The sequence below is a fragment of the Euphorbia lathyris genome, chromosome 1, assembly GCF_963576675.1.
Source record: "Euphorbia lathyris chromosome 1, ddEupLath1.1, whole genome shotgun sequence".
NCBI classification, from domain to species: domain Eukaryota; kingdom Viridiplantae; phylum Streptophyta; class Magnoliopsida; order Malpighiales; family Euphorbiaceae; genus Euphorbia; species Euphorbia lathyris.
This window is the reverse complement of record NC_088910.1, coordinates 84,806,271-84,818,045: the sequence shown is the minus strand read 5'-3', so window position 1 is coordinate 84,818,045 and position 11,775 is coordinate 84,806,271. Positions and strand designations below refer to the sequence as shown.

General features: G+C 33.5%; 2 protein-coding genes across 2 annotated transcripts; one reads left to right on the top strand and one right to left on the bottom strand.

The window, feature by feature from the left end:
- Positions 1-2,768: 2,768 nt before the first annotated feature.
- Positions 2,769-6,497, top strand: LOC136204319 (uncharacterized). Its single transcript, XM_065995508.1, has 11 exons — positions 2,769-4,080; positions 4,163-4,273; positions 4,349-4,381; positions 4,472-4,649; positions 4,742-4,923; positions 5,265-5,401; positions 5,511-5,606; positions 5,718-5,787; positions 5,883-5,957; positions 6,049-6,094; positions 6,161-6,497. Exons 1-11 carry the CDS (start codon positions 2,860-2,862, stop codon positions 6,220-6,222), a joined length of 2,211 nt encoding a protein of 736 aa, XP_065851580.1. The 5' UTR covers positions 2,769-2,859; the 3' UTR covers positions 6,223-6,497.
- Positions 6,498-6,842: 345 nt separating this feature from the next.
- On the bottom strand, positions 6,843-9,056 carry LOC136204335 (protein RER1B-like). Its single transcript, XM_065995509.1, has 4 exons — positions 8,900-9,056; positions 8,260-8,654; positions 7,273-7,453; positions 6,843-7,166 (listed from the first exon to the last, which is right to left on the bottom strand). Exons 2-4 carry the CDS (start codon positions 8,598-8,600, stop codon positions 7,116-7,118), a joined length of 573 nt encoding a protein of 190 aa, XP_065851581.1. The 5' UTR covers positions 8,601-8,654; positions 8,900-9,056; the 3' UTR covers positions 6,843-7,115.
- Positions 9,057-11,775: the final 2,719 nt, after the last annotated feature.

Here is an 11,775-nt window from a genome sequence, read left to right as displayed (position 1 = left end):
AATTAGAAGACACCTAATTTGATTAGTTAAAAATTAAGTTTTATACAAAATTATAAGTTTTATCACTAAATCATTTACATATTTATTCTTTGGTAAGTATCATAGAATTTTTCTTATTATTTTGATATCATAACTGTTGGTTTAAAAAATGGGCTATAATATATCCAACGAATATGATACATATCAAATTAAAATATTTTTAGAAAATAAAAATATTTTTTAAAGAAATATTTTTAATATAAAAACACTTTGCCTGAAGACAAGTTTTACAGTAAATGTGGAATAAAGATTTTATAAAACCCTTAAACACTTTAGAAAGAGTTTTTCTTGAATAATCAATACTTTATAATGATATTGCTATAAAGGTAAATAGTAAAGTATAAGCAAGAGTTTAGAGAATCTTCGACTAAGACTGTCTTGAGATTTTTGATATTTGGTCCTTAGATAAGCACGAACCAAGCCTCTGCTAAGATTTTGAATACTTAACAAACCTTTACAACAGTTTAAGAAGTTTTTGGATGCCCGACGAATCTTCATTTTTTCCAAATATTTTTTAAAAGTTTTGGTTATCGATGTTCTTAGTCTTTGATTGTAGCTATATTTAAATTTTTTAAAGAAACATTCATAAGAATCGTCATTTTTCTAAATCTATTATTCCAAATGCTAATGGGAAGATTAACTACAATTTCAACAATGTAATAAGTATTTTTTATATTAAAAAATTGGCGTTGTAGAAACTCCCATAAAAGTCGTGTAAAACATATTAAGCTAGTAATTTATTGTTATTGATATAAGTATGCATATTTGTAAAACTCTGTAGTTTCAACTGTTAAGTAAGAACTATCTTCTCATTTCTTAGGTTCCTCCGCATATCTTTTGGTTGGATTCCATATATTTCACCGGATATCTTTCACGTATGAATTGCATTTGTTATCTATAATTCTTTCATTTATAACTTTTTCGGGTTTAACAAGAGTGGAAACGTTTTATCTTTTATGTGGATCACTAGATTTATGTGGTTATAGTAGAAATGACTCAAATTCGAATATCCGGAAGATCCTAAATGATGAAGACTGGATTGCACATATTTTTATGCAGATGTGGATTTATAAAAAGTACGTGATTTATAGTTTTTTGGTTGTTTTAGGTGTTCTCTTTATGACTTTTATTGTCGTGTATAGTCTTTTTCTTTTCCTTTATGGATTTGTAACGGTTTTAGCATGTATTTATTTAAGGTTTTATTTTTTATTTTTATGTTATACTTATGGAATGATATATCTTTTTCTATATAAAAAAACATATACATATTTGTTACTTCATTTCTCAATGGTTATTTCTTGTGGAAGTTTTGACTCATAAAATTATATATTTTGTTTTTGTTGTTGTTATATATGATTGGACAATTTAATAGAGTATGGGTGGAGTTTTCAAGCTATAGTTGTCAATTGTTGTTTTTGAAATTTTTAACACTTTTATTTACTTAGAACTTGAAAAAGATATAGAGATTCCTATTATTTTTTACTCATATTAACTCTTGACTTGTATATATCCAATTTAAACATTACAAATTAGCTAGCAAACTTCATGGATCCTCATTGAAGAGTATGTTAATTTTCAAGTTATTGATGTATATCAGCATACCAATCATTCTTACTCCTTTTTTTTATCATGCTTAATATGTTATATAAATAAAAATATTCTGTTTTACATAAAATAAATAAAATAAATTCAAGTTAAATACTTAATGAATTATTATTTTATTGTTAATAATAGTCTGATTATTTTCAAAAAAAAATTATAATTTTATTTCTTGGTCTTAAAAATATTTTTTATTACAAAAAGTTTAAGGGTAGTAGAGTGAACATCGTTTTGATTACTAACCAAATCAAATTCTTCATCAAAACTAAAATTAAATCAAACAAGTCTAATAATCAAATATAAATTGAATCAAATTTTATTGGTTCGGTTAATCGGTTCCGTTACTAACCAATGGCTGACTAAAATTCATTATAATAAGTTAAAAAATATTAAATTTTTAAAAAATGTATAATAAATATAAAATAAAGAACAAAAAAATATTACTACTATATTACCGGTAAAAGAGCTTAGGATATCACGAGTGTGATGAGCCCCCTGCAGGCCTTATAGATTTCCTGTATGCAGACACAGTCGGATCGGGGACTCCCAGGGGGACTCGAGTTTAGGTCTTTTGTTTCTTGTTTTGGGGCCTAGTGCCCTTCCTCCTAAGCAAAAAAAAAAAACTATATTACCGGTAAATATATTAAATAACTAAGTAAAATTATAAAAATGTAGAACAATCATTATACATACACATAAAAAAAAATGATATTATATATATAATTCAGCTCGGTTTTTTTGTTACATTGATTTTTTTTTTCCGGAACAAGTTAACTGGTAGTCGATAATTAAATTACTCAAATTTCAAAACCGAACTAAACTATAATTTCAGTTCGATTTAATTATTTATAAAGTGTAGAGTCACAAAAAAAAGCCTTACATATTACTCCAAGCTATATCAAGCCCAGGATTTTAGTAAATCATAGTAGTTTGATTCCAATCCCAAATTCCATGATTCTTATCTCTAATAACGGCGCAAGACAGTAAAACATAATAAAAGAAATAAAAAAGACAGCATCTGAGCTTGGAAATTACAGGAAACAAGTATACATTAGTAATTTGGAAGTTGTTTATATGCTGGAATCGAATCTTAGACAGCCAACAAATAAACCATTCATTGTCTTCTCCGATATTTGAACTTTGTATCCATCGTATATTCCTTCAAAAATCTCTATCTTTTCATAACCTGCACAGCAACCAATTCTACCTCTCAAAACAACGATGGCTTCACCAGAGATTACCTCTTTCAGGTATAACAAAACCTCCAAGCAAAAACGAAGCGGATATGAGCCTTCTGATACTGAAACTGATTGGCAAGATGATCACAATGATCCTAATAGTGCCGTTTTTGTTCCCCAGAAATATTTACCAACAAACATAAGTCCTTTGAAACAAAGCACCAAACTTTCTTCCAAAACGGATGATTATAATTCCAGATCAAGGCACAGAAGTAAGTCGCCTTACAAGCCCCGAAAAGAAGATGTTCGAACAGTTTCACCAATGTCAGTTCGCAGAACTGTTAGTCCTTTCTCAAAATCTGAACACAGAAGACAGCATTCCCCTTTTAAGCCTGGCAGAGATCAGGAAGATGGAATTGCAGGCTCTAACACAAGGAAAAATCAAACAACTCCTAACAGAGAAGAAAGGGGGTCTTTCTCACAATTCGGCCAAGTTAGTAGAGCAAGCGAGAGATCAAGCCATACGCGAAGATCAGTGACTGCTCCCAGACAGAGAATCAGGGAGAAAGAGCAAGAAAACAATCAAGACTTTAGAGAGAATAAGGGGGAGAAAACTCCATCTAGAAGCTTAAGCAATAAACAAAGGGAGCATACAAAATCACCTTCTGTAGGTGAAATTAATGAGATGGTTGCTAATATGAAGTTTTCTGCTGCTCCGATGACTACTAATGCTCCGTATCTCGAAAGCACAGACTCTATTTCGCCCGGTGACATCTTCTTTTCACGTGATCATACAGCCTTTGTGACAAAGAAGAATGGTAATGATAAACCCAATTTGGTCCCAAGGCCTCCGAGGTATTTCCAAATGGACTCGGAAGCCACAACTAATGGCAGAACCGAACGAAATCCTCCCAGACATTTGACTAATTCGAGTTCACGAAGCACTATGAGCTCTGTTGTAAGTAATGGAAAATTCAGCACGGAAAGTGGGAAGACGAACGATACAAGCAGGACAAGTTTGAGCTCGAGAAGGTTCACAGAGAATAGGAAGAAAATCCAAGCAGAAAGTTGGTTTTCATGTATGAGAAGAGGGTATTGCAGGACTAGCAGATCACCTGAAAAACAATGTTTTGATGAAGCATCGTTCATTGAAAAAGCATTTGTAGTTGAAACCTTGAGAGAATTTTGGGCTGATAAATATCAGCCTACTTCTCTGAATGGATTTATTGTTCACAAACAAGAAGCTCAGCATCTCAAACAACTTGTAAGTTACAACTATTTTATGCATTTGTTCATCTTTGGTCAAGTCCTTACTAATATGCTAATTTTATGTAATCTAATTGCAGGCATCTCATAACACTATTCCCCACATTTTGTTGAAGGGACCATCTGGTTCTGGGAAAAGATCACTAGCTAGGGCTCTTCTGTGTGAAATATTCGGTAACGCATGCCAAAATGTATGTTCTTTTACACCTACTAAATCGTCTTCTTAACATATGTACTGACAGAATATAAAAAAATTCGTCTTGCAGATATCACATGATTTAAGATATTTCCAGGTTCAGGTAAACTGATATTGTTACATCGAACTGAATTTTTTATTTTGACTCTAATAATTGCTAAGATTGGTTATTCTGGTTTGGTTTGATTGACAGGAACAAAGGGCAATGCAGGTAGCTGTCCCGATAACATCAAGTGCTAACCATGTGGAACTCAATGTAGACTCAGAGCCAAATGCTAAATATGCACTAATGGGTTTGGTTAAGGAAATTAGCAGCACTTACGCTATTGTTCCTGAAGTCAGCACTGTTAACTTCAAACCAGATTATAAAGGTCAATTCTTTAAAACATTTCCAGACTTTCTTAAATGATGATTGAATTCATGATCTTTCTCGAAGTTGATGCACTTTTCTGGTTTATTTCAGTACTAGTTCTTTACCAGGTCGACAAGGCGGCTGAGAATGTTCAGCACTTGATAAAATGGATAATGGATTGTTATACAGATGCTTGTAAACTCATAATCTGCTGTGAAGATGAGGTAGACATCCTTGAATCCGTGACGGACCGCTGCAAAGTTATTAAAGTCGATGCTCCTGTAACTCATGAAGTAAGCAGCCCGTGTTATACATAATAAAAACTATTCTTGTAACTTTTTCAGTTAGCTTGAAATTTTGGGTTGAATGGCTGTTTAACATAGCATCAGAGCCATAGACCAAGATGTATAAATTTTAAATGCTGGCAACTCCATTTACTACTGGAATTTCAGCATTAGGTAGAAGGTGCTTGTGCAGGGATAAGTTAGAGATGATAAAAACTATTCTTGAAAATTTACCTACCAACTTAAACTTTTGAGTCGATAGTTTGTTGATTCATTTATTGCAGTTTGCATAAATTCTTGGGTGAATAAATGTTTATCGAGTTATCTTACTTTGAGCATTGATTTGGTAGATCATGGAGGTTCTGATTCAGATAGCTAGGAAAGAGGAGTTTGATCTGCCAATGAAGTTTGCTGCTAGAATTGCAGCCAAATCAAAGCAGAACCTGAGAAGAGCAATCATGACTCTTGAAGCATGCAAAGCACACAAGTAAGAAGTTGAGAAACAACCAAAACCATATTCTCAACTAAAATCGCATCAAATAATTATAACTATGGTAGCTGTTGTTATATATTATCACATTTGAGTTTTCTGACAGCTATCCTTTTTCCGATGATCAACCGATTACATCTGGATGGGAAGAGGTGCTGGTAGAACTTGCAGCAGATATATTGACTGATCCTTCACCAAAAAGGTATCAGTTCTTCGCTCTTGTTTCATTTTCTTAAGTAAAATGGATGTAAATGACAAATTGTGATCATTTTAGCATTTGGCTAGTGTGACCGATTGACAATGTTGGTGACAGATTGTTTGTAGTAAGGGGAAAGTTTCAAAAGCTTCTTCTGGAATTTGTGCATCCAAAATTGATTCTCCTGGTAATGCAAATTGGTAACTAAGATGAAAATTTTGATTATGTTATTTGCTAAAATCACATGCCTGATAAAAGTAAGTACTGAATCCAACAAATCAGAAACTGGTGGAACAATTCCTTGAGGGAGTGGAGGGCAGTTCACGAAGGGAGCTATATTACTGGCATGCTTATTATGTAAGTGAATGAAGAAGGGTTGAGATGCATAATTTTTTCCCATCAGCAAGCAATATAATATGAAAGTGACTCTAAGCTTCTTGTGGAACAGGACAAGAGAATCCCAGCAGGATCAAGTGCTTTGCTCAAACTAGAAGGTAACATCTAACATGGCTGCCTACAACACTTACTTGAATTGACTCTCTCTTCTCTTCTATTTGCAGAATTTGTAGCTAAATTCATGAGCATGCACAGAAAGAGTCTCACCGGTCGTCAGTACAACTAGTTGGTCATATGGAGCTGGTTTGGTCTTGAATTCTAAAGTTCTACATTTTCCTTTCTTCAATTTATTCGATTCTGTGGTTTTCCATCACCAAGCATTCAGCAGAGTTCATATGAATACCAAACCTCAAGATTGTTAGTGGTGTAAATGTTTCTGCTACTTGTTTTCATTAAGCAAACACAACCCCTAATCCCAATGTTTCTTTATGTTCTCCAGATTACGCAATGCAATAAGCAAAACACATTTTGTAATTCATTTTCGTTATTCCAGGAATTCAAATTTGCCCAGTACACTTTCATCAACAACTTGAGACATTGATTCGTCGAATAACAAAGCCAAAATATGATTCATTGTTTTATAAAAGGGTCCGTTTATGATGCTCATACATATCAATTTGATGCCCAAAGTTTCATTTCAATTTGAATGACTGAATTGACTCTTACCCCAATTTCTCACAAACTCTTTACCCTTTCAGCTAATATGTTACTAGAAGAAATAAGGAGTTACATGTGCTGCAAATTTAATTTCCCTTTTCTGGCAGGGGTTCTTCAGCGATTAATATATCAACATTAAAAAGGTAAGAACTAAGAAGTAAACATTTGAATCCAAAACACTTATCCATCGACACGGTAACATTAACTGAATTTCTCATCAAATATCTAATATGCACAATGATCGATCATTAGCATCCACAAGGGACCATCATATTCATATGTTAGCTATACACAGATCCATTGGTTGTCCCCAAAGGTTCAGAAATTTAATAATCACGTTCAGAATGTATATGCTAAAAAGAAAATTCTAAACAAGTTACAGATATGCGGTTTCTCTTCTGTTCGAAATGTTACCCTCAGATCTGCAACCTCCTTTTTGCCTTGTTTCGTGGTATTCAAATTTTAGTCAGTTGACCTGCTGCTACTTGCAGATGACTTTTTCCCATTGTACCTCTGTAACATAAGGGGAACAATTAACTCTTGAAAGGGCAAAGAAACTACATTACTAACAGTTCCAAGTAAAAATACAACTGAAGTTGAATTCAGAGTAATAACTCACCTGCTTGCCAATATCAAAGGGGACATACTTGTACTTGATCATATGTAGGATTTGGCGTTTCATCGTAAGGGCAAAAAGAACAATCCAGTAGCACAATAATATGGGCCAGAAAACAGGTACATCCAACACAGAGAAGAAGGTCAGTAGAAAAGCCACTACAAAAGCCTTTGTTATGGCATACCTGAAACCATGGTTAAACACATATCAACCTCAGCAACTTGCACTCACTTCCAACAGTTTAAAAATCAGATTTACCAAGCCAGAATGACAATACAGAGGATAAACCTCCTTATCTCAAGAGATGAAAATCACTTTCTAGCTGTCCACTTGCTGATTAGAGACAAACTGAATAATAAACTGACCGCTACTTCCCAAATATTGTAACTGGGTATGGAAAGCATATGCATACAAGACCTATATAGCTGTCAAAGTCAGCAGAGCGACAAGAAGCTGCTGCAATCATTTTCGAAAAGCCACAAGCACTGGATAATAACTTCATCATGAAGATAATATTGAAGCAAATCTACCTCCAGCTCAAGAATTATGGAGCCCAAGTTTTTCCTTTTTTACACTGCCAGGTCAAATAGCACAGATTCTGCTATGATTCAACAAAACTACCAACACATACATTGCACATACTTGAAAGGGCCGTTTACTTTCTCCAACCATACTGTACCTTGGATACAGCTAATGGTAATTAAAAGAGAAGTCAGCCCGTTTAAGGCTAGTTTATGAAAATGAATGCAGCTGTTTCAACAGAGTAAATAGGCCAGTGAATATTAGAAAGAATAACAACACTGAAAGCCAGATCATGCATAAGGCCTGAAGCTGAAAACAATTAGCTTTCAGACATATAAAAGAGCAACAGTCACTATAGTTATTAGTTAACTAATGTTTTTACAAGATACCTCCTAACAACTGTGAAGATTGAAAATTTGACAACACAAAAGCCAAAAGCGGTGAGAAAACCAAGAATTGAGGAATTACCAGAACTTAAACTCAGGAAGACGGCGAATGAATGGCTTGTATTCATCAGAACCTTTGGTGGGCAATGAAGCTCCATCTAAGGCTTCAAGCTCAGGCTCATCCTTTGGCGAGAGAAAACCAATCAAAAGATTCAAGATGTAGATCCCCAGACCATAGGAAACAACATAAAACCCTTGAAGAGAATAAACCCTCAGAACATATATCAAAGCGACAACTAAAGTCCCTAGCCATCTCCGCTCTGTATGAGGGGTAGATCTATCCAGATAGTACTGAAATGCCCTTGAATAATCGCTTCTCCATTTAGCAATGGAAGCCCCGGTATCATTTCCCACTCCTTCCATGAAACCAACTAACTAAAGTTAATTGCCTGTTTGCGCAGTTAGATCCTTCGATTCCTAACAGAAAAACATGAAAGAACAATGGAACTATCAAACAGGCGATAATAAGCAAACTCACTACGAACTGCGAACACCAGAATCATTTTGAACTAATTTTGACCTCAATAGAAAAAGAACATGCGATCATTTCGTAAACCCTACACTTTATAGAGCAGATTCTTGCACCCAAACAGAGAATTAGAAAATACTTATGTTCAGAAATAACTAGGGTTTAGAAAGGTAACGAGAAAAATGCAACTTACAGAAATTTTAGAACTTGTGGAGGCTTGGGTTAGTAGTGGAGAATTTCGTTTTCTCACGGCTGCATTAGAATTTTGTCAAAAGAGAGAACTTTTCAAAGAGATGAAGTACTAGAGGGCTGAGGGTTAAAAAGAAGGAAGAAGCTTAATGAGATGAAACGACAGCGTTGGATCCTATTGTGTGAGGGGGTGTCAAAGCAGGTTCACGATCATAAATTGGTCATGTTGACATTGACACCGTGCATTTAATAAACTGATTCACACTATAAAAGGAAATTCATCTTAACACTTGTATATATATATATCTTTATTTTTAAAATGTCAAACACGAATTTTTTTAAAAAATTAGAAAATTGTAAGGAAATTTCCTAAATTATTCCAACATTTTTTAAATATCAAACATTATATAAACATACAAAAATAAAACAATTTTAAATTCTTTTTGTATAAGAATTTAACCTACAGGATAAAAAAACACGCAGCAAAAGAATTTTTAATTATAATAACAAAACATAGAAATTCAAATCTCTCTAATACGAAGAGAATCTAAGAATTGATTGGATGAATGTTAGAAAAGATTTAATAATAAAAGGTGAGCTAAAGGGAAATAGGAGCTAAGTGGAGTAAAATACTTAACATCCAAACAAATCCCACCAAATTGGCAGGGATTAAAACTGGAGTTTTTTAAAAAGTTTTTCAACATCCAATTAATCTTTGAAATTATTTTCCTCCTAAAAGCAACTTTAGTGCTAGAAATAACTTTTGGTGCTATATTGAACAACTAACAATAAAAACAACACCCCATTAGAAGTCATTGTTATTTTAGAATTTTATGTACAAAAAATATTACTTAAAACAATTGGAATGAAAATGATATTATTCAACTACAATCCAAATAATGGAGAGAGATGGGCTATCAATGGAAAGCATAAATGTATGCTTTCTTCGGCGCCAGACCCCGCTCATCTGACGCCGTCATGACATTTTCTCTCCCAATCAATCTCATTTTTATCATTTTTCTTTAGTAAAATAAAGTTTGTTACTGACTGTACTAGCAAACCAAAAAAAAAAGGAATAAAGTGTCAAATGGTTGTAGGGATGGCAACGGGTACTCTATCCGCGGGTACTCGGCACTACCCGACTCTAATGGGATTATCTGTACCCTGTATAAAAAAGTATGGGATGGGTATGAGATCAAAATCATTACCCGTTAGGGTAATGAGACGGGTATGGGAAGACTCCCTAGGATACCCGTTACCCGTCATAATTTTTTAAAATATTAAAAACTATTATTGTATTTTAGATGTAAGATGTGAGATTTGAACACCAACCTTTTGTTCTTCAACCATTAAGTGATACCACTAAGCTATTTTATTTTTATTGGTTAAAGTTCAATTTGTTCAATTTTTAGATAGATAATTTATTAAATTTATACTTTGTTAAATTTAGAATATTTTTTATTTTATTTATTGATTCTTAACGGGTAAGGGTACCCGCGAGTACCCGTGAATTAAATGAGACGGGTATGAGATGCAAAACATATACCTGTTAGGGTAATGGGAAGGGTACGGGTAATTAAAAAATAAACGGGTAAGGGTTTGTGATTGACACTACCCGCGGGTACCCTACCCGTTGCCATCCCTAAATGGTTGGTTACACGTTTCTTTAGTAACCTTTTTTATTTATATTTATCATTTTTATAAATATATTGAATTAGCATTTAATTTTTTTTTTATCCACGGTTTAGCCCCTTCAACCTATAGGTCCTAGCTCCACTACTGGTCAGACTGCGTGCTTCAGCTCTACTTGCACTTTTACTACCGCTCCCGTTAACATTTGTACTGGATCAACATTGGAGCTCCCTTTTCATCCAACATATGCTAATGAGCTAGTCTGTTTGTTCAAGCAGAATTCGAACTCCATGGCGATGTAAGGATTGTCATGCTGCTGTCAACGATGATTGCGACTGAAGCACATATATTATGTATGTATGAAATGAATGTATGACTGCAGGAATGTTGTATGAAAGTCATACTGAAGTTCGAGCCAATATAAAAAGAAATCTGGTCTAGAAAGCTCCTAAGGAGGAGGTTGTTAGTAGAACAAGTAGTGTTGGCTCTAGATAGATATCAATAAGAACCCATATGAATTGTACTTTTTATTTGTATTTTAGTCTTCAAAGACTTATATTATTTACATCTTCTAATGGCTTACAAATTTGACTTAATACAAATTCACTTTTTACAACCTTATTTCTTTTTATTGCCCTGTATTTTCCTAGTTCACCTTCTCAGGTTTTCAGTCTAATGGGCCGCACAAATTTTGCCTAAGCTACCCTTTCGGGTTTTAACTTAGCGAGTGTTTAATTTGCCATTTCTTTTCTCATCAAGTTTCCCTATCGAGTTTTCAATCTACAGGCTTCCATTTTTTTTATGTATTATACTTCAACATCCATATATTAACATTCATTGAAGATCATGCAAACATATATTTGACAATTATGACATTTTTAGAAACAAAAATTAACTTATTATAAAAGATTAATTATTTATGCCCCGAAACGACTTTTCTATTATCAGTCATCCAATTAGGGTTTTATAACTCAATATTTTATCTTTTTGTTTTTCTCTTTTTATTCAATCTTTTTTTTATTGCTTAGATTGCCTTTTCAGATTTTTAATCTAGCAAACCTTTGAGATTTTTTTTCTTTATAGCTCCTATGACATTGTCTTATTATCTTTATATTGAGTTATTATCTTCTGGCATTCTATTGTTTGAAATAAATTTTGCCTCTGGTTGGGTCTGTTTTTGTTATTCAAAGTTCTCTAGTGAGGCTCACTCTTATCACTCAAAATTCAATTTGTCTCATGTTGAGGGCT

Bases quoted from the DNA above. Each gene is read 5' to 3' on its own strand.
- LOC136204335 (XM_065995509.1), bottom strand. From the start codon at position 8,600: ATGGAAGGAGTGGGAAATGATACCGGGGCTTCCATTGCTAAATGGAGA. The intron at 7,454-8,259 runs GTAATTCCTCAA...CCATGGTTTCAG, and splicing joins CTTCCTGAGTTTAAGTTCTG to GTATGCCATAACAAAGGCTT. The intron at 7,167-7,272 runs GTGAGTTATTAC...CTTATGTTACAG, and splicing joins CCTTTGATATTGGCAAGCAG to AGGTACAATGGGAAAAAGTC.
- LOC136204319 (XM_065995508.1), top strand. From the start codon at position 2,860: ATGGCTTCACCAGAGATTACCTCTTTCAGGTATAACAAAACCTCCAAG. The intron at 4,274-4,348 runs GTATGTTCTTTT...TTCGTCTTGCAG, and splicing joins TCGGTAACGCATGCCAAAAT to ATATCACATGATTTAAGATA. The intron at 5,788-5,882 runs GTAATGCAAATT...CCAACAAATCAG, and splicing joins ATCCAAAATTGATTCTCCTG to AAACTGGTGGAACAATTCCT.